Source organism: Solea senegalensis, linkage group LG15 (genome assembly GCF_019176455.1).
Source record: "Solea senegalensis isolate Sse05_10M linkage group LG15, IFAPA_SoseM_1, whole genome shotgun sequence".
Classification (NCBI taxonomy): Eukaryota; Metazoa; Chordata; class Actinopteri; order Pleuronectiformes; family Soleidae; genus Solea; species Solea senegalensis.
This window is the reverse complement of record NC_058035.1, coordinates 18,983,733-19,011,671: the sequence shown is the minus strand read 5'-3', so window position 1 is coordinate 19,011,671 and position 27,939 is coordinate 18,983,733. Positions and strand designations below refer to the sequence as shown.

The 27,939-nt window shown below is 38.7% G+C and overlaps 2 protein-coding genes and 1 long non-coding RNA gene across 4 annotated transcripts in view; all 3 read right to left on the bottom strand.

Moving 5' to 3' along the window:
- LOC122781695 (1-phosphatidylinositol 4,5-bisphosphate phosphodiesterase beta-1) overlaps window positions 1–6,901 on the bottom strand; it is a 35,682-nt gene extending 28,781 nt beyond the window's left edge. The window contains exons 1-5 of the mRNA XM_044045643.1: window positions 6,543–6,901; window positions 3,271–3,348; window positions 1,813–1,881; window positions 903–1,043; window positions 723–802 (exon numbers count right to left, since the gene is read on the bottom strand). Coding sequence (XP_043901578.1) covers window positions 723–802; window positions 903–1,043; window positions 1,813–1,881; window positions 3,271–3,348; window positions 6,543–6,641 — 467 coding nt within the window. The 5' untranslated portion in view covers window positions 6,642–6,901. The remainder of the gene's footprint in view (window positions 1–722; window positions 803–902; window positions 1,044–1,812; window positions 1,882–3,270; window positions 3,349–6,542) is intronic.
- Window positions 6,902–11,702: 4,801 nt separating this feature from the next.
- On the bottom strand, window positions 11,703–16,903 carry LOC122781795. 2 transcript variants are annotated; one of them, XR_006361856.1, is made up of 3 exons: window positions 14,922–16,903; window positions 14,044–14,099; window positions 11,703–13,944 (listed from the first exon to the last, which is right to left on the bottom strand). It is a non-coding gene; the product is annotated as an uncharacterized LOC122781795 (long non-coding RNA). The 2 variants fall into 2 exon arrangements; XR_006361855.1 differs by lacking the exon at window positions 14,922–16,903 and having other exon boundaries at window positions 14,044–14,570.
- Window positions 16,904–17,519: 616 nt separating this feature from the next.
- Window positions 17,520–27,934, bottom strand: crls1 (cardiolipin synthase 1). Its single transcript, XM_044045814.1, has 7 exons — window positions 27,363–27,934; window positions 25,741–25,878; window positions 23,756–23,885; window positions 23,244–23,329; window positions 22,985–23,053; window positions 21,557–21,648; window positions 17,520–19,739 (listed from the first exon to the last, which is right to left on the bottom strand). Exons 1-7 carry the CDS (start codon window positions 27,798–27,800, stop codon window positions 19,646–19,648), a joined length of 1,047 nt encoding a protein of 348 aa, XP_043901749.1. The 5' UTR covers window positions 27,801–27,934; the 3' UTR covers window positions 17,520–19,645.
- Window positions 27,935–27,939: the final 5 nt, after the last annotated feature.

Genomic DNA, 27,939 nt, shown 5'->3' with positions numbered 1-27,939 from the left:
ATTTTTATTTCATAGACCCCCTAATGGACATAGAGTACCGCAGTGTTCTGGGACACTTTACCTGAAAGCTGATGTAAACCCAGCGCAACTGCAGTGCAGGTTTCTTTAAAGGTGCAGTATGTAGAATTGGGGTGACATTATTTTCATTGAGCAGAAATGGAAGATAAAAACATAAATTCTCGTATGAATTGTTGTTTTTCATTACCCTACAATGAGCCTTTTATATTTATATTTAACTCTTCTGTGGAGTTTTGATGCTAACTAGAGACTACATAGTTGTGACATGTAACTTCACCAATAAATGATACTACATTTTATACTCTATGTATTTAACATAATGTATTGATTCTGAAACATGATTAACATTTACTTGAAAACATATAATATGAGATTAAGAAAGTTCCATAGCCTTTTTAAAAGAATACATGACCTGATTATGCAATATGTTATTGCATAATCGGGGGGTCTGCTAAAAATCCTTTCCTCTTTAGGACCTTTTCTGTTATAAACACTGACCTTGTCAGGACCAGTAGACCTCATGGAGACCAAAACCTGGTCCTTCATGGGTTATGTTCAGGGCCATGATTTGAATGGGGGTAACAGGTTAAGGTTTGGGTTGGGCACTGACGGGTTATGGTTGAGGTTAGGGCTAAGACTTTGTTCAGGCTGAAGGGAAGACAATGCAGTGTGTGATTGTGTTGCACCACATGTCGGATACTCACACTTTCAGCAGACTGCGGTCTCTGTTAAGATTGTGGCTCAGCAGATTGGAAGACAGTGAAAACAATTCCTCACACCACACCTAAAGAAAACACGTCATCATCATCATCATCACATGATACATACATTGTCATCATCATCTCTTGCGTGACATCATCTCCGTGCTGAGATGACTTGAGTACCTTGGCCTCGTCCTCCTGCGCGGCGATGAAGTTGAGCTGGTTGACGTTTACGTGATCTGAGGCCGTAACCACGGTTACCATGCGGTTCTCAAGGCGACCAACCAGGTTTCCCACATCCAGCAGCTCCCGCAGTTTGGCCTCCTATTGGACAACATCAAGCTGTCAGCTGAGACAAAGTCACACTGGAGGCCAACTGAGAGGAGAAGGATGAGGTGAGGGGAGACTGAGGCGTGTGTGCAAGAAAAATATGTCCCACGGACAATTGACGTTCACGTAGAATGCCATTACTCTCAGACTTTTAACTTGATCATTATCGACAGCTTGCAGGTTTTTGGCAAAGGCGGTAGAATAGATTGGTCAGCTGTCTGTTCAGTTTGTGTGTGTGGCATTTTGTGGAAAAGTGCTGATCCTGTGCAAAGTGTCACTGCACATGATCTTTCAAAAAATAATAACGATAACCCCTGACCAAATAAATGTAAGCAATATTCTGCAGCCTCCTGCTACATCTGTCAAACTTTCTTTCTTGAACAGCACATACCAAATGTACAAAGATGGGGGGAAAACAAAGGGAAGAGATAACTGGAGAGATGTGAAGCAGCCATTTTAATCTGGATTTAATAACATATGAAATCCAGAAAGCAGCCTGAAAACATGAAATAACACACACAGTAGTAAAGAAATTAAAATCAATTGAATTGTTTGAGTAAATAAATTCACTTTATATGAAAATGACTCGCCACAAGAGATACTAAGAGCATCTGTGGTACTGGAAGTTGCTGCTGTTCAGAGGGAAGTCACTCTGTGGTCACTGAGGTGGTTGTTGATAAGCAGTGTCACGCTGGGTCAGGGTCAGGCGATGGTGGACACTACAGACACAGAGGAGTGAATGGATGCAGGGAGGTGACAGTACCTTGGGTGTTTTGGTGCTTCTCCCCGTTCTGACATCTTTTATGAGGGTCAGGTCCAACAACTCTGTGTCCTAAACAAATACACAAACAATACAACTGTGTGGACGTAATAGTAAAAGAAAGTAATAGCACTTCTAATGCTGCTCTTTCTATGTTACGTTTATATATATATGTATATATATACATATATATATATATATAAGATACATATATATGTATATATATATATACATACATATATATATATATATATATATATATATAATAAGGAAAGGAAAGGTTTTTTCTCTCTGGCAGTTGCTATATATAGTAGATTAATTTGTCAATAAGAATGCATTTATGTTACAAATATGATATACTTCTATGGTGTGGGGACTTTAAGTATGTATAGATGTAATTTGCTAAAGCTCTAGTCTTCTTTCACTAAAACACCGTTGGCGTCTGTATTCCTATATAACCTTTCAACTCTAGGTCCATATTGCAACTTCCATTCAAAGACCTGGGGTTAACCTTCTCTCCCTCAGTTGTGATAAAATGCATCAGTTTATCTAGACAATGGTTTGAATGTAACAGACTTTTTTGGTTTTGGTTCGTGCCCGAAAAAAAAAATGACACACTGCAGCTTTAATATGGGAGACGGGGGTGATGATGATGACTGAGAGACTTTTCCCCCAAACCATTCAGATTCAGACGTAGAATCTGATTTGTATATATGACTTGGTTAATTAAAGATATTGCATTTATATAACACACACAGTGCCAGCGGGTATTTGGCAGCCAAATGCTTCTTGCTGTTTGCTGCTCAGGATTTATGCCCACCTGGAGAGGAAGAGAGAAAGTGAGCAAGTCCACGTGTGTGTGTGTGTGCGTGTGTGTGTGTGTGACACAATCAATGATCAAATGTTGTCTTTACTTTGCCTAACATTGCATATGCTGTTTTTATAAATACACATAAGCATTTATATATGTATATATGTATGTATATATATACACATACATACATATATATAAATATACATATATATTATACATATATACAGTATTTAATCACGTTATATAGTAGTATATATAACGCAGACTTTCAATTATTGCCTTTTTTGATACATTGTCATATACTTAATGTAATGTTTTTATTGTTTACTCATTTGCTATGTTGTGCTTTACAAATAAAGTTGGATTGAATTGGATACACTGAAATATATATAGTACAGTAAAAGATATATGCTGTTATCTTTGTTAAACGCCGAGGACATGTGCAGCTATTATCTGCAAATGAACAATGTGTTCACCTGCGGGGGGGACAGCGTCGTCAACTAACATGCTAATTGTTAACATAGAAAAATGTGTGACATTGCGTGTGTCACGTTGTGTCTTAAGTGGGTGTAAATTAAAAGAATATACTGTACAGTTGATCTACAGTAAGTATATGTGTGTGTGTGTGTGTGTGTGTGTATGTCAACCTTGCTTTGGTCAGTCCAGTAGAGGTAAAACCCGTGTGGATCCACACACAGAGTCACTGGTGTAACTGTGGACAGATCCTGAGGAAACAAGAAAAGTCCACATTATTGCAGTAAAGAGAATCACAAACTAAAGGAATGTTTGAAATGAGTAAATAAGGCCTTCATGGACCAAGGTCGATTAATGAAACAGCTGATGTTTTGGCCACTTGGGGGGTAAATTGTGATCACACTGTACACTTTAAATTAAACTACTCAACAATTCACATTTAAATGTTTGAAATAGCTTTCAATGTGGAAAGTTTCTGATTTATTTTTCTTCAATATTGTACAAAAACAGCAAATTTCAGCAACACATTGGTTTGAAATAAGTGACCTGAATTTGCCCCAGAATGTTCAAAGTGTCTTGAAACCTTTTCGATTTTCGGAGAAGATTTTCGAAGAAAAGCAAACAATTTAAACCTCACTCACCATCCACACTCACACCTATGGTCTATTTCAAGTGTCCAATACGCCTAAATCTCAAATCTGCATGTTTTTGGAGAACCCTGAGAAAAAAACTCACGCACACACCATGTGGCCGGTAAAATGTATCAATTAAATAAAATAGAAAACAAAAAGATTCTTACTGACAGCAACATGTGGTTGCAGCCGTGTAGTTTCCCTATGATGGAGTAACACTGCCTCGCAATAGGTTTCCTGTGTCTTCACAACTCGACACAGCATGAAGACAAATTAGTTCAATCTCAACTAAAAGAGTTTAAAGGATCCAGATTATTACTTAAATGAGATAATCATGCAGGGTCACAAGATGATGTGGAGGGTTAACTGTATTTCTCAGTTGGTTAACTGTATTGCTCAGTTGGTTAACTGTATTTCTTACTTGGTTAACTGTATTTCTTAGCTGGTTAACTGTATTGCTCAGTTGGTTAACTGTATTGCTCAGTTGGTTAACTGTATTGCTCACTAGGTTAACTGTATTGCTCAGTTGGTTAACTGTATTTCTTAGTTGGTTAACTGTATTGCTCACTAGGTTAACTGTATTGCTCAGTTGGTGATTCAGCTTTGAGGTTTCTCCAGTTTCCTTTGGGGTCATTTATAAATTAGAAACAGATCTTCAGTCTTTGTAAAACAGGTACACAGTAGGTGTTCCACACTGACAGACCTCTCATATGCTGTAGAAAAAAAAGTATTTGTACAGATGTCCGCGCGTGTGAAGGTCTGCACATTTCACTGCTTTATGTTTCAAAAGGTCGTAGATTTTACTGTCCGAGCCAATTTCATCAGAAAAGTGCAACTCATGCTGTGATGCGGAGAATATGCTGATTAGACGTACTGATTTTCAGTCAACATGCCCCGCCTCTCCACAGCACACTCTGCCTCTGATAATCGGAGGCAGAGTATGGGTAACGTCATGTAATGTCAGCTTGATTAAAGCTCAGAACATGCCAAAGCATTTATGAAGTAATAAACATTGTTTCACGAGTAATTGTTTGTTTTAGTATAGTTATTAGTGGCTCTGCGTGTCTGTTTGTGTTTCCACGCTTGCATTTGCTAATAGGACCAACAGAGGGCGACAGAGGCTTGTTGTGGGAATGGGGTGAAGTCTGCCATCTCTGATTGCTCTGATGCTGACTCCCAATATTCACCGTTTCATTGTTTTGGTTTTTACGTTGTCCGCAACTTGTTACCAAGACTCAAATATGTTTGAGATGTGGAGAATCAAATGTCAAAAAATGCTATTAATGAACTATATTTTCCCTTTGTGTACAGTAAAAATGTTTAAATGTTAGCAATTACTGCTTCTTAACATAATGCTGTGAGTTATTTTACAGACATTTACCCTCCGAAATTGGCAATCCATTACAACAGCAGTGTTTCATTTTTCAAACTAAACGTTTGTCAGTTAAGTGTCAATGCAAGCAACAGAATCTCTTAGAACCACTTTATATCTTTTTCAGAATAAAGGCTCTGAATTCTGGATGAAATTTTGTTTTTAAGCAAAGCCATTTTAAATCATCTGCCGGACCAAATACTGATGCTGGTGGACCAGTTTTGGCCGACGGGCCACCAGTTGCTGACCACAGCAGAAAATCCATACATTACAGGTGAGAAATTACACCTGTTACATCTGAGCCATGTTTATTTCCCTTAATAATAACAAAATATGGCCTTATTTTAAATAATAGGACAGATAAACAAAGTATTTAATTGGCAAACCAGTAGTGAGTCATCACCAAAATCTGCAACTCCTCTGTGGCTAAAATGAATGAATTAATAATTATTATGAGTTAAGTGACAATATACAAATACCACTAATTTTTTTGATTGAACTGAATATGCTATTTGTTGCATAAATCAAAAGTGTACCAACTTATCAACACATGACCACAGCACCACCAATCGCTACTCCACATTCAGAAGAATGAAAGGATGGTTTAACTGGATCCCTGGTTGTCACTTGTTGACACGGCAACCAATTCTGTATTCCATAGCTGTGCTGTGCTCTACATGTTGTAGAAATTCATCAAACTAACACACATGATCTTAATCAGCAGTATCCTGGATGGGCTTTGTCTCTAAGTATGATTCATGATATTATATGGCTCAATGCATTGACTCACACACACACACACACACACAGCCAAAGAAATGTCCACTCTGTTTAGTGTGGTGGTAACCATGCCAGTTACCATGGTAACCGGACAGCACGTTTTTCTCATTGTCAGGGCTCTGTACTTCAGCATACCAACACACATACACTGTACAGGCACGTGCACACACACACACACATACACACAACTCCGCACATACCTGTACATTTCAAATGTGACACATGAGTGAAAACACACACAGTACTGTAAATACAGGTGAATGCATTACATACCAACAGGTGGCAATATAAAGATTTAGTGCACACACATGCACGCGCGCTCGCTCACACACACACACACATTGTGCTCTGTGCCGCTGGCGTCTGATCCACAGGTACTTCCTGCCAAAGCTCAATCAACAGATGAATAGTAAACACATCTGACAACATGGCACATTTTCCTCCTCCTCATCTCTCTCAGCGATTCAGTCCAGCTGGACTTCATTCAGACGATTGTGATGATAATCGTTTTCTCTTCTTGTCAAAAAGAAATAAAATTTGGTGCAACGCAAAGCAACGAGCACAAACAACAACAACGATAAATTGAATGAAATAATGCTAAATAAATAATACATGGTTTTTTTTTTCTTTCTGACAATGAAGTGACATGAAGTGTCCTTACCTCATCCCATTTAATGAAGTTACTTCCGTTCCTCAGTGTTTGGGAGACAGAGGGAGGCTGGAGTTTCAATGCATGGACCCCTGGCTGGGCACTCGCCATGGCTTCACTCACACACACACACACTCACACACACACACACACACGCACGCACACAAAAACTACACACTCTCTCACATGCACAAACTGGAGACACTTGGATGCTGCAACTCTGTCATGTCCGAGTCCGAACTCCACAGAAGTCAGACACAGATGCTCAGCTGCTGCTGCACCATTCGTTCTCTTTCCTTCTCTCAATGCTTATCAATTTCACTTCTCTCCTCTTTCTCTCTCTCTATGTCTCCCTCCAGTCTTTCCTTATCCCTCCCACTTCTCTTCCTCCTCCCTCCCTCTGCTCATCTCCCCCTCACTCCTCAGTTGGTGCTGCATCTCACAGAGAGACAGACTGAAGCAGATGCCTTCGTGGGAGACAGGATATCTATGTGTGTGTGTGTGTGTGTGTACGCGCGCGCATGCACTGCCTCTACAAATTGACTCATCTGTGACATGCGCACAATGGCAGCTTCCCACAGATGGGGGAGGGATGAGAGAGAGAGAGAGAGAGAGAGATGGTGCATCTGGAAGGGTTAGACAGAGAGGAAGAAAGAAGAGAGTGGGTGAGATAGGGAGGATGGAGGGGAAGGGGGAGAGAGAGCGAGAGAAAGGAAAAAAAAAAAATTGAGTGTGGGAGTAAAAGGAAAGGGAGTGGGCAATTTAGTGAAGGATAAATCAAGCCAAACCAGGATTGTGGTCAAATTAGCCACTGATGCACAAACATTACATTGCCATAAGTAAGTAGACGCCAAACATGACATGACTGGTTCTGTCTTAATAGACAGTCATCTGTTGCTAATCAGGTTAAAAGGAAGTTGCACATTTTCCACTGAATTTTGGAAGCGTATGGAGGGCTAATAGTGAACTTTCTTCTTTCAATAAAGATCAATAAAATCCATCAAATAGCTGCAGGGACACATTCTTCCCTGTGAATACACTTGTTGCTTCGTTGCTGCTGTTTTGTGCATGTGACGTGTTTTATCATGTAACTATTGTATGTCCACAGACATTTGGCATAACTGAGTAAAACAGAGGGAGCGTCGATAGACAGAGGACAGGGGAACATGAATATTCATATACTGGAACAATAACACAAATGCAGTCAAGGACAGACATACAGGATGAACCGAACAGTGTACGTGAGGAGCCTGCAGTGAGTATGAGAACACAGCGGAGTTATGCAGAGGCTCATGATGCAGACGAGGACATTAAAGGACACGACCCCGCGAATGTCTGTCACATCTGCCTCTGCGTGTTGTGTCTCACAATGAGCAGCCGCAAGTTCTCTGATCGCGGCAAAGCACGTTCAGTCATAGTTCAGAGCAGCAACAAAAGAATATCGATAAATGTATGAAACATCACAGATTGTGAACATTTGTGACATGTTTTTGTCTTTGCAGGGATGTAAATAATAATTATTCACACAGTCTGCAGTCTGGAACTTTTGTTTTTGTTTTGTTGAAAGTGGTTTTGATAAAAACTGTGAAATGCAGTCTTTTTTATAGTATTACTTAAGTAAATGTATATGATATTTACTGTACTTAAGTATTTTCTGACATAAAATGTACTTTTACTTTTGGAAGGTTGTGGGTTCAATTCCTGGCTCTGCTCGTCTATATGTGTCCTTGGGCAAGACACTTAAAACCATGTTGCAGAGCGTGAATGGGTGAAAACTGTAGTGTGAAAGCAGCTCATTAAGATTCTATAAGCTCTATATATACAGACCATAATACCAACTCTTCTTCTGATTTTATTTGATAGTAACGAGTGAAAAAGATAGAGGAAATGTAGTCGAGTAAAAGTAAAAGTTACTAGAAATATAAATAAAGTGCAGATATGTGCATTTTGTACTTAAGTACAGTAACACAGTATTTGTACTTTGTTATACTCACCTTTACTGAGTGGATGCAGACGTTTGAGTGATGAAATCCATCTTGCTTTAGTTTGATTAACACTCCTTTTTTTTCTTCTTTTTTTTAAATGTAAAAATGTCACTGCAATTTCAGTGAATTTGATGAATTAAAGGTCCAGTGTGTGAGATGAAGGTGACGAAGATAAAATGACAATACTTCATTTTAATTAAAGGCTACAGTCACCTGATTGATCAGATTTTGCCTGACCACTTCAGGAGGTGATCGGAGACACACTGTTGATGTGTCTCCAAGTATGAGCAGAAAGAATGAGTTAGTGGCTCTGAGCACAGCTAACGCTTAAGCTGCCACAAAACTGCGCAGTCTCCTCTGCTTTTCCTCTTCTACAAGACGACTTCTTCCCCTCTCCATACAATACAGTGACTTCACGTGCAGCTAATGTTGTTGTTGTTGTTGTTGTTGTTGATAAGGTGACACACAGGATGTGACATTGTAGTCTGCTGCTGGAAGTCATTGCAGAAGAAGAGAGGGAGGTGACGTAAGGGGGGGAGATGACCTTGATGTGGACACCGGAGACGCATGTTAATACCAGGTGTAAATGCATGTGATGAAACGTTATCTGATCACAGAAAATGCATTTTAATGCCAGGTGTAAAGGGTAAAGGGGACCTTAGAGTGGAAGGTGAGGTGACGTACACACTTGTTTTGGCCGTCTTGCATGTCTCAAATTTAAAGATATACACATTTTTACAGGTATTTAAAACCATGGTTAAAAAATCTCATGGGTCAAAACTGTCATTTTTACATTACAAAAAAAAAATAAAATATTGGTATATTTTCATTTTCCAGAGGCACAAACAGCAAAAATAGTGTCAAAAATTTATTTTCTTTTGTCTTTGATCAATTAAAGCATCTGTGTCATTGGTTTCTTTGCAAAATTAAACATAATAAAACCCCCCACACAACTCTTGACCGCATTAATACAATCTCGCTTTTTTTTAATACCTGCAAGCACAGGAAACATTTACACTTTTCAAGACAAGAGCAGTCGGCACTGTGCCAGCGCTGCGGTATGACCGCATGACCTTCACACTGCCCTACACACAAATGTAATGCATCACATATTCAATTCACTTTCCACTTATTCCACCAGATCAGGCTGCAGCCTCCTACACACTCACACTTCAGAGCATAAAAGACGTGCGCAGAGACTCACGCTGCTCACGAGTTCTCTGAGTTCATACCTGATACTGACAAACCGCCATGGATTCACAATTAACATCATGTCTATTTCAATTTTTTTTTTTTTTTTTTAAAAAAAGATGCATGAGTGAGCATTTTTATAAGCTGTCATTAAATCATAAATCATGGTGGGAATGCTTCGGTTGGCATCAGTGGGAATTACAAACTGGTTGAAAACACAAATTTCTTCTTCACGGCCTTTATTTTTAGCTGTAATACACATTCAGACTCACACTCATCCTCAAGCCCTTAGCCATGAATGTTTTTAGTTGAGCTTACTTTTTAACAACCTTGTACAGGGCTCAATATTTTTATTTTATTTTATCCTACATTTTATTAGCCTCTTAAACCCTCTTAAAGAATGAATGTAATGTAGTCAGGTATCGACTCAAAACTGTGTTTAGTTGCTCATTTAAAAAAAAACAAAAAGATGGTGGTGGTTCAACATGGACATAGAAAAGAGTCCTGATAAAATAAAACATCAGTTAAAAGAATATACAAAATACAAATAAATAAATATAAGGATAAAGATCGGCTGTTTAACCCAGGACGGAGAACATAAAGAAAATTGCATAAAATACTGTAAATACGTGAATATTTGGTGATGGGATAAAGAATCAATCTATTTATCTATAAATGGCTCATTGTGTGATATTGAAAACAACAAATCATACATTCGGAGGGAAATTACTGGACCCTCCGCTTGTCGTTTGAATGAGGATAAATAAAGTAAATGTAATGTAGTAACTGAGCTCCATTGTGTTGTTGTTTTCTTCTTCCACTGACTTTTTATTTGCAGGGGTGAAAAAAAACCCACAAAAAACACACACACACACAAACAGGGTAGTGGGAATGGTGTGGTCTTTTTTTTAGGGACCTGAAATGTTTTTTTGGGAGTGGGAAAATCTCAAAACGGCTTCACGTCTCTGTGTAGACAGAGAATATGATACAAAAGGAAAACGATGACGACGTCATATTCCCAGCTCTCTCTTCTGCTGTCATTCTGTTATTATTTCCCTTTCATCCCTCTGGCTCGTTTAATTCTGTCTCTGTCTCTGTTATTATATCTAATGTTTACGACGTCTTCTTCCGTGTGGACGGGGACATTTCCTGAGACGATGCCGTTTTTACGGGGGGACATTTTTGAAAACAGCGAGAAAAGAGAAAAAGATAGTTTCCGTTGTTTTTGCCGTTTCTGTGTCGACGTGGCCTCAGTGTAAAAGAGGACAAACCAGAGACAAAGAACAAAAACGGTGCAAACGCTGCCCACGATGTAGATAACACTTTTAGGACAGGATAATAACCCCAGCAGGAGCTTTGCCTCAGTAAACATTGGGGAAGGATTGAACTGTTCTGTCAGCACAAAAAGAGGCCTGTGTTTTATGGCTCAGTGAGATGAGGCAGAGGCACTAAGGAGCTCCCACAGCAGGAGTGGGAAGTTTGGTCTGATGGCTCCAGTTCATGATCTTCCTGCAGTGCTGACTGTTTATTGCAGGTTTGGGCCCGAGATTCTGTCTTTCTACATGAATGAATGAGACTGAGCATCACAACAGATGCAATACAGATGTTTTCAAAGTTTTACCCATTGTAATTTACAATAACTGTATAAATGGAAGTGATTTCCTCTGGGATTTTCTTTTTGTCCCCACTCAATATTGTGGTCACCATGGCTCACAGACAGTTAGGTAAGGAATAATGACAGGTTAAACTACAGATTGCAGATAGTATTTATAAATACTATAAATATAGAAATATGTTTTGTTAAAATAAAAAAAGTGATAAATTCTTCGATCTTTACTTAAAAACCAAAAATAAAGAGGTGCACGTAAAGATTATTTTTTACATGTTGCAAAAATGCAAACATTTTATTCTTATCCTTGATTTCTAGTCCTGCAACAATTAACGTAGCTGTTTACAAACCAAATGAATGAAATCACAAAGTCAAAAATATCAAAAATCAGAATCAGAAATACTTTATTGATTATCGTCATTTATTGACTTAACTAATCAATTAATTAATTAATTGATTAATTGTATTGACTATATTGAATAAACTTTATTGGGGGGAAATTGCTTTTTACAGCTACTCTAACCATGAACAGAAACAACACATTCACAGCACTAACTAAGATACAATATACTAAGAAATAAAATATAAAACAAATAAAAAGACACAATAAAATATTTACCTCTGTCAAATACACAAGAATTGAATAAATAAGTACCCATATACAGTATGTAAACCATATTATAGAAAAGGTTATTTAACTTAAATAGGTGAACTGTATATAACTTAATATATACTGAAGGTAAATGCAGATGTAGCCGGGATATTATTGCACATTGCATGATTACAATGACAAAAACTAGAGTTTCCCTTCAAGAGGCTGTTATTTTTTATTTTAAACTGGTGTTCACCGCATTTTCCTGCAGAAACAACGTGCATATGCACACGCACACACACACACACACAACTTAAGACAGCCCTGCTGCCCACACACTGACAGAAGTGCACGCACATAAACAGGCACATGCACCAACACACTCTCTCACACACCCTTGTCTTCACCAATAGATCACTGTGCTGGGAGCTTATATAAGGGAGAGTGGGAGGCTGAGAGCTATTTTAGGACCAGAAAAGACGTTACTGTGCATGTATGTGTGTGCGTATGCGTGTGTATGTGTGTGCCCATATGGATTTGTATTGCTGCTGCTGCTGCTGCTGTGTGTAGGCCTGCTATAAGTACTCTGACTCAGCGGGTTTCATAACCAGTCAAGTTGAAAGTGAAGTTTGGCTCAGAACCTCTGTCAGCTCGTCGAGCCTCTGTGCCTACGATGTGTTCAGTCACACCCTGCCTCGCCTGCGCTCACATTTTTACCAGGCAGTAATTCCACAGAGCTGCGCCACGACTGGGAGATGCCCACGTTTCCTTGTTGTGATGTCAAGTGCAGCCGGATGTTGTGGCAGCAGCTTCCTTTCCCTTCCAGCTCTGATCAGAGCCTTTCCAAAGTCCGTCTTTTAATTGCAGTTTTCCTCCCAAAAAAAGCCCTCTGCCTTTGCCTGTGATGTACTGCAAACTGTTCAAAGGGCTGGCTCACGACTTTCTTCTGAAGAGAAAGTGTTTGCAAGGATATCCACAGTAAGCTCCAAAAAGCATCACTGTACTGTATAGTAGATAGAAGATCTCTTGCCATACATACTAGCAGCGTGGTTGGGTTGACCACTTCGGTCTGTGATCTCAGCAAATACTAGATGGATGACCATAGAATGCTAAATAAAGGCAAAGCATATTTTGCATATAGACTCTGATCCCAATGAGATGCTGAGACACCAGGATGAAAAAACACAACATCCGAGGCATCACATAACAAGCTATATTCACTGCTGCCGTCTCCTCCTGAGACACCTTACATTCAGTGGCCTCTGCCATGACACCGAGGAGGTTCATAAATTCACTGATGAGCACAGATTAACAGGAAATTTTGGAAGGTTGTGACTGAATTGTGCTAAAAATCTGGTGAATTGTCTGGTTAAACCCAAACCAGTCATTTACATAGTCTGGGTCTGAACCTATACATGCAGGATGCAGGAGATAAGTTTTGTTTTCCCAAATTAAATAGCAGCCTTTTGCTGAAGATGTATGTTTTACTCAAAAACATGATGTGCTATTGTGCAATATTGTGTCACAACTTTTTTTTTCCTGGGAAACGCAGAATCCCTAAAATCCCAAAACTCACGTAGAAGAAGAGGATAGAACGAAAGAACGAGGAAAGAAAACTGTTTTCCTTTTGATACATTTTCAAAATTTTCACGTAGAAAATCAAGGTTCATGAAGGTCCTTGCCCGTCTGTGGTAAACGAAAAATCCAAAACGAGCACATACAAGAATATATAGATTATATAGATATAAGATATTATTGCATATGAAGGATAAGACGTATGTATGTATGTAACGTACTTTTTGCCTTTCCGGAACTGAAGTATATCAAGCCTCCATTGACTGGTCAGATTTCACGATGTGGCGTACCTGGCTCTCTGCTGAGTGGCTGGGTGAAATCCACGTGTTTCTAAGATCTCGTGGTAACGCACAGTCACGGAGTGGGATGTCTTCGGGATTTACCAAACATAGTTCTTTGCTCGGTAAAGTGCCAACCAGGGTCATCTTAAAATAAAGAGGCTCAGCGTGGATGACTGCCATCCTGTATGCAACAAGAACATGTGTTAACATCACAACCACAAAAATCCACCTGAGAATCATATTACGGACACTATTGCTGAGTGGTTAGTTTGCCACTTACTTTCCTCTCGTTGGCGATGTCGAGGAATTCCTCTGTGCAGGTCTCAGCAATTAGTCCTGCATGTGTTTTTTTGACAGTCAAGACGAAGGATCACAGTTGTCATATTGCATAAAACGCTCGCTCAGCTTCTTAAAATGAAACCTTCCGCCATCTTAAGCCACTATCTCAGTCTCTCCTGTCTGACCGACTGCAGGCAAGTGACTGTTTCACGCAGATCATTTGCGGCTTTCATGTCAGAGATCAGTGTACAACTTGCGTTAAATTGTTTAAATCGCGTTAAAATGCAAAAAGTGCCCATGAAATGTTTCAGAGGAGGAAATCTATTGCTCAGAAACCCAGTCATTCAGCAGTTTGACAGGACTGCTGCCGCTGTATACACTCAAACGCTCCCTCTGTCAGGTCTGATAGTTTTGCTCGACAGATTCCATTTTCAGACAAAGGACACAGCGTATGAATGACGTCACATGGTTTCTCTTCATGAAGACCAAACAGAGGCACAATAATAACATCAACAACATCTAAAATCACCAAATGTTACTCGCTGCAGCTTTAAATTTAGCATTTTTAAAATCCCCAAATTGGCAGAAGTGCATGAAAAACATCACCTCATGTATTGAAGGACCATGTACAGCTGTGTAAGTGGCACTGGATTGAGATTATGCATCCTCAACATCAGATGAAATATACAGTCTGATGAGTAAAATACGACGCACAGCAAACAGTCTCTCCCTTGACTATGCTGGGAGTCAGGAGGCTTCTGACTGAATGCAGGCCTCAGACAGTGAGCTACCGTCTACTGCCTGAGAGCCCAGCTGTCAAAAGCAAACAGATAAAAAAAAAAAAAGAGAAGAAGTTTGTCCTTGTTAGTGTGATTCAACCTGTCTGTGGGTTTGGAAAGCGGCGCTGTGAAGTGTGAAGGTCCATTTAGCCGCTCTCTCTCACCGCCATCACCAAATCACTTGTATCAGCATTACTTTCACCGTTTGGTTGCAGCAAAAAAAGAAAAAAAAAAAGGGTTAGTCTTCTCGAGATCTACAGCTTTAAAGTGTTAATATATATGCAACAGTGGCATACACAAATACAGACTTTAAAAACATAATAAAAGTTCTGTTTCTGCAAACATATCTTAAGAGCTGATTATTTCTTATTATGTTGATTTTTTTCAAACGTCTCTGCAGTCTTAAGCATCTCAATAAATCAATGACGTGCACTGAGAGATATTGATCGACACCACAACTTTGACTCTCTCTGACACTGCCGATACTTTGCAGGTAATCAGTGCCAAGCAATTTTAAACAAGTAATCACCGTTTTTCCCTGCTAAATTCTTACTGTAGGTGTCTCAGTTTGTCTCTGATCAGTCAAACGTTACACGATTTAACACCAAAGCATGTTTCATGTTATTGTGCATTAAGATAAGCCATTTCAAAAGTCTATCGATTTGTCTTGAAATCAATAGCGTCTGCAGAGGAGAAGGGTTTGAAAAGTGTACGTGGCTGAAAGCAGAGAGGAATTTAAAGACAGACGCTTGTGTGAATGAATCTTTGTTTCTGTCTAATGGAAAGGATCTGGCAACCCTGAAGAGAGTCTGCTGAGGGGCAACATTGTCCACTATATTAAGTCTGCCATTTTGAACATTCACTCATGAGTCCCTTTAAACACTTGTTTTATTGCTTATTAGTGTCAATACTACGGTATTAAAGAAGGCAGAACTTAATTTAAGTGTTTTTTGAGTATGAGTGAGTATTTTTGGATATATAATACAGGTCTTTTATTAATTTCAATGGAATCTGATTAATTTAATTCACCCGGTTCATTTGCGGAAAGGAATTAGGATTGTAACCAGAGGATTACTGGTTCAAATTTCAAATCAAATACGCGGATCATCCGCTGTGGTGTCTCTCTGCAGAGAGAAGCTGAAATAAAAAATGATTTGATGCGATTTATCTCTATTGTTGTTACGCTTTTGATATCTTTTAGATTTGTTTTGCATTCTTGTGATAGAGACGACCTTTTAAGATTGACATCTTATGTCATTGTTAACTTCAGAAAAAAGGCAATTAGATATTTTCAAGCTTTAAACTCTGAAGACCCTGTCCCAAAGTTTGCATCCAGCACTTTTAAATTGTAAACTTCCAATTCCTCTTTCTAAATATAGACTGAACAAGTTGGTGGTGGGTATTTTTTTTTTTCAAAATGATTCAGTGAAGATATAATGAGAAGACATCCCACACAAGGCCATGTGCTGGGAACAGCACACAGGAGTTGAAAAGGTTCCACAGCTAATTTTACCGTATTTGTGGAGCTTTACAAGAGCGGAGTCTGTAGTAGCCAGGAGTTCTCCACGTCACCTCTGGCTTCTTGATCCCGAATCTGCAAGAACTTGAAAGTAGCATCGCAACAATCATAGCAGAGAGGAGACGAATGAGAAGAGGATTCTCTTTACTCGAGAAGGAAGATACATTGAAAACTCTCTGGACTGACTGAGGTCTTGGTCATCCTCAGCAGGCATTTCCTCTCACACAACCTCAGCATCTAAATATCCTCTTGGTCACATATCTCAACCAAAGTTACAGGAAACCTAGGTGTTATGCCTGATGACCAGCAATTCTTCTCTGTTCTTGTTGAATCTAAATCAAGCCATCCTCTTGGTACAGGTGACGGTCACCTCCTGCCTCGACTGCTTTTCTGGCCTACAGTGAAACTGATGCAAATGATCCAGAATGCTGCTCTTCAACCAACCAAGAAGGTTGAGTTAGAGCCAACTCATAACAAACAAACCCAATAGGAACTCAATGAGCGAGCACTTAGCAACAGTGGAGAGAAAGAAAAAAAAACTCTTCGCAGGAAGAAATCTCTGACAGAACCAGACTCAGTTTGCAGCTAGAAAAGAGAGAAAGGAGGCAGAAGGTAAGGAGAAGTGGGTGAAAAGAAGAATGGAAAGGAGAGAAGACAGAGACCAAGAACAGTTGTATTTCAAGAGTGAATAACAATTACGATCATCATCTTCATCATATCTGGGATTGGCTCCATCTCCTCATGTGATTGTCAGAAAAGGACAAGCCATAGACGTCATTCGGCGGCTCATCAACCTCTGCTCATGACGGCCCAAATCACTGACCCTCGCCTACTGAGAGACCTCCGAGTCCCTAACCGTAACCCTTGAACTTGAACTCACTCGACCACTGTGTTCTTCCAATGAACACCGTCTCCCTCCCTGCACACGAGACAATCTCAGTCCAGATTATTCTCCTCTGTGGTTCCCCCCCATGCTGTCAGAGCAGCACAGTCTCTCTATATCTTAAGACTTCTCTCTTTCAAAAACACCTTCTCTCTAAAATCCCTTACCACTACTTAACTAACCCTCAACTCATCTTGAGCACTCTCTCTCTCTCTCTACTCATGCACGTTCCTTCTTTAACTTACTTGGCACTTATTTCTTTCCTCCTGATGGATGGATGAATGAAAGTCTCTGACTTCATTGCAATTTTTTTAATGAATCTTTTCTATCAACATTGAACATTAGCTATTGCATTTTAACCTGAATATGTTGTTCACTTATACAACATATTATATATATATATATATATATATATATATAATACTGTAGGTATTACATTAAGGCAGGGGTCTCAAACTCGCGGCCTGGGGGTCACATACGGCCCACCAGTCAATGTCCTGCGACCTTTTATAGACATGATGAGAATGATAGAATGATTACACTCAACTTTTAATTATATATAAGCCTGTCTAGAGTTTAAAATACAATTGTCTCGATGTATATTTTGATTTAATGTTTTAATTCCGTTTTATTTTTGTTATTTACAGATTTATTTTGCATCATAAATATGTCGTGAACTTTATATCAAAACAAACACTTTTACTTTGAAATGGTATTTTAATGGTATTTTTTTATACAAAAAGTATTTGTAATTGCAACATCATGATGGATTATCGAGATATCATTTTCATTTCTAATCACTAAACCATTTTTTCCTTACTGACGAGACTAGAAGTTCACTGGCCCCCAGGTCATTTTGAGTTTGAGGCCCCCGCATTAAGGCTTACACTCTTTACAAAGACAGCAATAATCCAATACTGACAGTGATGTGAATAAGACTCTGACCTTAAACCTGTGTTAGCTCATTTCAGTTTTAGTTGCATCATATACACATGTATACATACAACTTATTCAGACTGTAAAGTGCAGCAGGAGTTTTTACAGCACTGGACAAAATGCAGATGTGGGACATGAACAGGAATATAAAAGACAATCAATTAGTGAATTTGTTAGCAAAGGAGATAATTAAAAGTTCTTATTCAGAGTAAGGTCAATTAAAGTGTTTCCTCATTTGCAAACTGGTGTGTGGACAAATGTGTTTGTCATATCTATGATGTGTGAGTGTAAGGGTGTTTGTGTTAAAGTTGTGCGTAAAGTGTTGTGCAAATAAACAGTGACTGTGCACATTTGTCAAGAAGTAGCATCCTTACATTATCCTGAGTGTCTTGAGTTTGAGTGAAGTAGTGTCACATCGCGGTGGAGACCTGAGGTTGACATTTCTGACCACTTCATTTCCTGACAATTATACAAAACATTTAGCAGTAACAGTTTAATCAATAACGAGGCATGAGCTAACGACTAGTTCCACTTTTGATCGAACACACGTTCATGCTGATGACAAACACATCATCATCTGTACAGGGTCACACATCATGGTTGACATCAAATTCAAGGACCTTTCAAGGACTTTCTAGGACCAATTGCCTCAAATTCAAGGACTAAATGTGCCGACACAGCTTAAGATGGGAGGGCAACTGGTAAGAGCCGCTTTGCCTATGGCGTCCACTTTTGTTGATTTGCAGCACGCTCTGCATCTGGCCAAGTGCTTGTCCTTGGGATGTTGGGCAAGTCAGTCCTTGTAATTTTCTTTGGTGAGCCAGAGATCTTGGAATTTGCATTTCCCAGGCATCACGTAATTTGCTCTCTCTCTCCAGCTTACATTACTCGTCAACCGTGGAGGGAGACGGCGTACAGTGCCCACAACAGTGCTAGTAATTACGACTTGACATCGTTGTCGTAACAAACAGGGGCTCATCGGCTGCAGGAGACATTTACCTAAATATCTATAACATAACAGAAAAAACAGCAGCTAAAATGGTCTCACGCATTAAAAAAACCCAGGAGGAGATTTTCTTTCTTCTTTTTTTTTTTAATCATAAATCATTGCTTTACAAAACCGGCAATCATGTGACATGGATAAGGATGACATCATAACCTCATGGTTAAAAAAACTAAGAAAAATAGAAGGTGTTGCGAAATGACTAGACACATATTTTGATACGTGTGTGTATGTTTATCTATGCGTGCATCTCTTGACCACAGCTGCTCGGTGGCAGAGCTGCGGTTGTGTGTTGAGGTAAAACATCTGCACGACCTTGGTTGGCCCACGTGCGTCATTGCCACGGTGACATATGCCATCAACGCTCCAGAAAAACTTCCCAACTGTCTGTAAGACTTTTACCACCGTTGCTCAGTGTCTGTGCGACGTCTTTTCGCTGTTTCTCCTGTGTGTGTGCGTGTCCTGCGAGTGTGTGTGTGGTTGTCACCGTGACCTGGTGTTCAGCTCCCGCACAGTCTTGCGGCCGTAGTGCCAGTAACTGTAGCCTGATGCTGTTGTCGTCACCGCCGTCACATACCTGCAACACGACATATTGTTATTCAAACTAATTCATTCAAGCTGACTTGTTGCAGTGTGTTTTAAATCCAAACAAACATTCATGAGTAAAATATTACAAGAAACATTGCGTTGGAAACTATTAGTGTGTGGTGTAGTGTTCTAAAATGTAATTTTACACATTTTAAACAAATGTTTGAAAAATAAAAAGCATATGTTTTGTGTTTTAAAACTTAAGATTACTATGCAGAAAAAGAAAAAAAGCCTTTTTGGTATGCAAAGGCCACCATACTTCCTTGACATGCTTGGGAGAACGACCAAAAAAATAAGCCCAGGGAGCTCAGTGACAATGTCGCAGCGGTTAGTATTCTATATCTTTTTTTTCAGACCTTCAATTGATCAGACTGATGAAATAAAAAATTGAGAAAAGTCCCAAGTTGTTAAAAAGTAAGGTTTGCTACAAATATGAATAGAATAGTAATAACTAATAGTTATGGAAGATGAATGTGCATTGCAAGGTCATGCTGATTGAGCACACTCCCACTGGTAAAAACCCTCATCTTAAACTGACTTTCTGCCTACTAGGAATGGGGTATAATTCTTACACACTGACAAGAAGTAAATTATATTCTGAATATGGAATTAGATAAGCTGCTTTCAGACATGCACTGAAGCTTGGGCATTATTGCATAGGTTTAAACCCACTTGAACTTCCCCACATTTTGTCACGTTACAACCACAGATTTCAGAGTGGGGGGAAAAAAATGACATGGTTCTCAAAATGATTTACAAATATAACTCTGAAAAGTGTTGAGTGCACACAGTATGTATTCACCCCCAAGTAAAATCCAGTGCAACCAATTGGCCTAGTCTATGTACATCAAGCAATGCAGTGTGTATGAAACAGTAGGAGGGCGTCATACAAAAGTCGGTAGTGGGAGACATTTACCCAAATCAACTTGACTTCAATTAACTAAAATTCAAGCACTTGACCCATGTCTATATAGGGCAATTTCAAATACATTCAAGGGTCTTTAAAAAGGACTCATGGGAACCCTGATTTACCAACAGCCCACAACATGCATTTTTCATGAAGCATGTGATAATATAGGATTTTTGGATCGTATTGAATGCTTTTCTTTCCACTTATTTTGATCATGTCAGACTGATAGCAAGTATCATTTCAACTCATCCCTAACTACCTCTCAGCTGGATCCTCTGGAGGTTCTCAAAAAATCTCCCAAATGTGAAGTGCAAACTCCACACATCATCCTGAGATTGTGTCTGAAAACGGCTACATGTCAGTGTCTCTAAGTCAATAATGAAACAAAAAAGAACACAGATTTCCTCAAACCTGAGGACATTGTATTTATTTTTCCAGTTACAGCAAACACTGACTGTTGTGCAGTTTTGTTGCACAAGTACCACTAAATGAATCATGACAGACTAATTCTCGTTGGCAGGGGAGGCTGAAAATTGAGTCTAAATGTGGGACCTGTCAGACATGGCAGTCAGTTCAACAGTCTGCTCAAGTACCTTTGTATGAAAATGTAGGTTACCGTGACACCGTCAAATGTTTGTCCTGAGTCTGCTTTGTGCTTCAGCTCACTGAGAGCTGTAGACCCAAATGAGTCAGTGCTCTTAACCTCAATGCTCTCCTGGAACAAACAGCATTTATGTGCTTGACTGAGATTAAACCATTTGGACTCAAAATGCTCTGCACATTAATAACAATAATAGTAATAATAAAAAAACAAAACAAAGCAAAGTAAAGGACATTCTATATATTAAGGTCAAGTGACTGTGTGTCTATGTGTATGTTATAAAACTGTGGCTTACCATAGGCACTGCAGCGCTACACTGTCGGTATACTGGAAGACTGGAGCAGCGAGAGAGGCTGCGACTAATAAAAGCTGGATGGCTGTGTTCATCTGAAGAAAACATGTAAAAACAGAATCTGTTGGTCACAATAAAAACGTTGTGATGTCAAAAAAACCTTGTGTCACATTCAGTCTAATGGCATCTTAAGTAACATCAGTATTTTATTTCGAAATACTCATTGCACGAGTAACAGGAACGCATTGTGGCTAAATCCAAACAAAAATAAATACACTAAGTTACACAAATAATATTGGTTGTACATTACAGACGCAGTACTTAAGGCTTAAATATATTAGTCCGTTACATTCAAACCATTTCCAAATGAGTTCACGCAATGTCCATGGAAACACCATTAAAACATTAGCATTTGATCAGCAGATTGTTAAAAATGCTAATGTTTTTGTGGACACATAATAGATAAATTCATGTAGAGCTGAAACAATTAATCGATTATTAATCAATTATTAAATGAATCGACAACTATTTTGATAATCAATTTATCAGTTTGAAGCTTTTTTAAAGATTAAATCAAGATTTCCGATTGTTTAAGCTTCTTAAATGTGAATATTTTCGTCATTTCTTTGCTCTGGATAACAAAGAAATTATTGAAAGTGAATCATTTTGGTTTGTGGACAAAACATGACATTTGAGAACATCAATATTTTTTAAGGTTTTCTGATATTTTATGGACCAAATGATTAATCGAGAAAATAATCGTTAGTTGCAGCTCTAAATTGCGTTAGTTGCAACTCTAAATTCATGCTCAGAGCATGAATATGTGTCAATATTTATATTTGCAGCAGTTATCCCTTTACAATAATTCAATCATATACATGACATTATGATGACATTTGTATGGCATTAGATTTGTGTCAATATTTTCAAACAACACTTTCTCAGATGCAAATAAAACATCGATTTAGTCATTCAAAAAATGTGTATTTTATTGTTTGGAAATACACTTGTTCTTTGCACTCCCTGATTTGTTCTTTGCTCGCAAACAAAAAACTTGTATTTGTTGATTAATATTATGGATGATTATCTATACATATGCATGTATGATGGTGAACGGGTATGTGTGAGACATTGATATTAGCTTACTTGACTGACAGTTCCTATTGTTTCTGTATAAAATAAAATAGATAATGTAGGAGAAACTAACAGTAAATAATCACAATAATAATAATCCAAATTAATGAAGTCCTCATCATAATGACAATAACGCCATGATGTGTGCCAGATCATCAGCTAGTGATTGGTGACTGGTATTAACAGTGTAAGACTTTAATGCTGCCTAATCTCCACTTTACAGCTGTAATGTACAAAATGCTCGGTCCACACTGTATTGAGTGGGTGGTTCATTATGTGTAAGTGTATGCGTCTCACCTTGCTGAAAAGCGTGGGCTTGAGCTGTGCTGTGGTGTAGCAGGGGTTAAAAAATTTACCAAGTGTCACCTGCGGGAAAAAAAAGCAAGTTTAATAAGTTTAATAAGACATTGACACAGACTACTATCACTTGTTACGTTTGGGAATTCATGTAAAGAAAAACAAGCAAACAAAAAAAACCCATCAACTGCTTCAAATTCAATTTATTAAACACAGAAACATGTCAAGGATGTTTGGAGTGCAACGTGACGTGTCTCACCGGAGGAGGGACGGTCTTGTATCGTATCCAGAAGACAGCAGCTATCAAACCAATGTCCCTGAAAATCACTAGAGCTGTCAGTGGAGCTGAAACAGAGGAAAACAATCATTTTGTATGTGTTATCATTAATAGAACTGTCAAGGAATGCAACAGGATGGCGGAAATCCGAATTAAATGTCCAGTGAAATACAGGGGTTTAACTATTAAACGCCAACATCCATAAAACATCCACACAGGAGAACTGTAAGAGGGATATGATGGGATTAATTATTAACTAATGATGATTAACTTCCATGTTGTTTCCTTGTACTTTTGCTACAATGTCATCAATGCAATTTTGCTAAAACGCACACACACAAACAACAATATTATCCTTAACTTCATAATACGAAATTCAGATTATGCAACTTTAATCTAATTTTACCAAGGGTTGTCCTGCTACTGAAATGTATCATCAAATACACTTAAGATAGGAAGCAAATATGACACACTCACAACAGAGTATGCAATACCTGGTATAAGTCCAGCGTAGGTGAGACTGATGTATAAAATACTGACGAGGATTTTGTCAGCCAGTGGGTCAAGAGCGCTGCCCAGTGCTGACTTCTGAGTTGGCCACGTTCTGGCAATGTAACCGTCCAACTAAGATGAAAGAGAGACAGAGAGGGGGAGAGATGAAGACATTCCAATAGTTGCTTTTTAATTAAAAAGAAAGAAACAAAGAAGACATTTGATGAGTGTACTGAAATACTCCATCTGAACATTGTATTTGCCTAACACTGGGTGTTTACTAAAAGTTAGAGGTCATCCTCATCAGTAGTGGAGGCATGTCACTCTTAGAAGACGACACAATATAAATCTAGACACATGGGCTATGATACTATTTAGATAAGATAACGGATTAGATATGATTCAGTGCAATGAAATTCTATGTTTACCGCAGACGTTCATTTTCAGTTACACATTAGAACGAGCCAACTCCATTGCTGCTTACTTTCAAACAGACATATCAAAAAATACTGTGTACTTTTTCATTTTATGACAAAAATGATGCATGGCAGGTTTCACAGTCACAGTTTGAACATAAATCATTTCAGAACCAACAGCCTTTCATTGTGTTTACTCAGGCACAGTTTTACATGATAGTTTGGGCTTAATAATCTATGAGCAAACATCTTGACATTGTAACTCAAAAATATGTTTTCAAAACAAATTTGGACACATTGGCTCAGTTTTTGAGGTAATACATCAAAATAAAACAGCATTTCAGAGACATAAATGTTGTCATTCCATAATGTCTTAAGCCAAACCAATTCATCCCTTCACTTGATACGCAACGACAACAAAATACACAATAACCCTCATATACAATGATGAATTCATAGTACACGTCCATGGTCCACAAATCTATTCATTTGCATCGTTAACATATTTCCTTAGCATCCTCAAGCCAGATATTACAAATGTGTAATTCAAAATGAGCCACCACTTTTTACACTGTAAAAGTGTAAAGTGTAATATTGTACTGATGGTGTCAAGCTCTGTAAAATGTCTATTATGATTTAGTAACATCCTCTCACACACATGCCTATGGTCAATTTAGTGTGTGGAGGATAGAGAGGAAAAAGATGGATGGATGGATGATTTGGTACCAAAACACTTTGTGGCGATTGTTCTACAACAGTAAGGGAAGATCAGCTTCCTCTGAAATGTCGTCAAATCATGTACTGTATGTTCTATTTACATTTTAATACTAAACGTGCGCTAGAATGCGTCACTAGTTTAGTTTTCAGAATCAGCCGTTTAGCACCGATGACGGATCGTCTTATGTGATTTTCGTATTCCCGTAGCAGACTCCGCATTTAAACCACTTGAAGCTAAGCTTCAGTTGTTCTCTATGGAACAGCACGGAATAGAGCGAGCTCGACGGTGATTACACAAATGGGAAAAAAACGTCACTTTCATGGAAGCTCAGCTTCTCTTGGAGTCAATGTTCAATCTGCATGATAATTGGAGGAACTGTATGAAAGGTGAAAACTTTTTTTTTTTTTATTGACAGCGTTGCAGAAACATACACAACACTGGAGGTTTTCTGCCTCAGTCCTGTGTGGATTTTGAGAGGGAAGTCTATAGACAAATAGCTGGTTGTTGTGTGTTATTTGCTTGGAGATATTGCCCATTTTTGTTTGTACATATACACTGTAAATAAAAACACTATCACAGCAATTCAGTTTTACATAATTATCGCGTTTACTTGTTCTACTTGTTCGTTTGCAGAATTTATGAAACTGGGCCTGAAATTAGCTTACAAAAACCAGCAACTGCCACTGCTATTATGATATTACGAGTTTAGAGTTAGAGTTTCTTTTTTTAAAGAACATTAAATACATTTTAAAAAATCCAAAAGAATACCAGTAGTTTCAACAGTAAGACAAAATGAGTGTCTGCACTGTCCACCTGTGTACAGGTATGTAGCTCCAGGCTGTAAATAGATTACCAGGTCAGTGGCTCCAGCGAGTGTGAACAGAGCCAGGCTGAGGTGAAAGTGCTGCTGGATGATCAGGTGACCCAGCAGTGGAGCGAGCATAATACGACACACACACAGCAGGTTGGGGATGGTCCAGGGGTTCTCATACTGCAGAAAACAAACACACACATTCATTTGTAGATTAACAGCAAGTTAATAACAGATTAATAAATGAGATAACTCACAGAAGTACACAACTCAGCCTTTACCAATTCCAATAATATTTGGTATCAAATCAGTGGAATAAATTGTATAAACTAAGTTATTATTATTATTCAAAGATTTCACTGATAGTATGAGGAGACACGTTATTTTCTTTCACTCGGAAAATAATTGTAATATTGTAAGTTACAAAAAGTAATGTATCGTTTGATAGAGTTTTGTTAGATGTAATACACAAAGTAATGCATCATTTGATAGATTTATGTTAGATGTAATACACATTTTACAAGTGAAAAAAAATACACAATATGACAGAGCCCTCCAGTGGACAAAGTATGCAACAACAAATCCTCTGCACTGCTGCGCTGAACCACATGTTTTTTATTGTTGTGGATGATCTGTGTATATACAAAATACTAATTTTAAGTAAATAAAATGTATCATTAAGTACTGCTAGATCATTACATTTTAGTTAGTGTAAATGTTAGACTTTTGAGGACAGTTCTGTTCTCAACAGCTACACTAATATGGAGTCAGTTCCAACTGTAGCAGAGCATCTTACAAGATTAGGCTTCTTCTTCTGTTCATGCTGTGCGTATATTTGTTTATTCTAGTGCACTGCACACTTTAAAATATTGTGACATGATGTTCAACATACTGGTTATATATCAAGAAAAATGTATAATTCTCCGTGGTAAAAATTATTCTTTCATACATTGTTCTACCTCGGTCATATGCTCCATTTTTTCCATTCATGCATCACTCAAATTTCAGTATGACTAGTCACAATTCCAGAGGACGTGAAGCTGAGTTGGAGTTACAGATCGTATGATAATACTAATATAATAATATAAATAATAGTATTATTTATATTATTACAGCAGTTTAATTTAGTTACCTGTATCCATTGTGGATATATTCAAATCTAATTGAATTACAAACCCCATATTGATATGTCTTTTGATAGATTGAAGTTTTGGATATCTGAAATAATGAGTAGTGAGTAGGAGGCATGTCATTGAGATTATCTAAATATCTAAAATGATACATTTGAACAAACATACAGGTAACTGTATTGTCCAGACTTCAACACATGCACGGATAAACCCCAGGTGGTACCAGCTATTTTGCCTATGACCAGGTAAAGCCCCTTTTAAAAGACATATTCATTCATTTTTTTTTTATGTCCATGCCCAAAATTAAAATTTGGACTATAATGTAGAAAAGTCGTGATAATGGTTACCAAACATCTGCTCAAAAGCAGTATATCTATATAGATATATATACATACACTATTCACTTGTGCCACTGCACCTGACGTGTGTGCACACCACTGTTAAAACGTCTTGTCAGGTTACTTTTTTTCTTTACTAAAGGTTCCCACATGACACGTTCCTAGAGGAGAATGACAGACACATTTACAGACTCACCAGCTCTTTAAATTTGAACAGTCCGTGTCCTCGTACTGCACCGGCTGCAGGCCGGTCTGCTTCCGGAGAGCTGTCCGGTGTCTCCTTCTTTCCGCTGCAAAGACCACGAGCATTGGTGGACAGTATAGACCGCAGACTGACCGCCGACCTCTCGTGACTTCCCCGGTACAAAGCCGCAGTTCCTGGCTCATGCCACACAGTCGGATTCCCTCGCTGGAGGACCCCACTCCAGCACGCGACACGACTGTTCGTCCCTTTGAGTTTCAAGAGCCACGAGCCGTTTACCTGTGACCGTTTGAACCTCAGACACTCGGTGACAGGTGTGTGTCTGTGCCGCCATGACGCTGACTCGAGCCGCCACACACGCGCACAGCGCGCGGACACCACACAGCGAACACTAACAAACCTCTGAAGACACATCGTCGTCATCATCATCATCGACACCTCCGTTACCGAGTCGCCGACTTCATGATTAAGTGAAGCCGCGTGACTGTCCGAGCGGAGAGGTTCCCGGCTGAACTCTGCTCTCAACTCAGAAGGCTTCCATGTTGTCGTAAAGAGGAACGGTGCACGACGA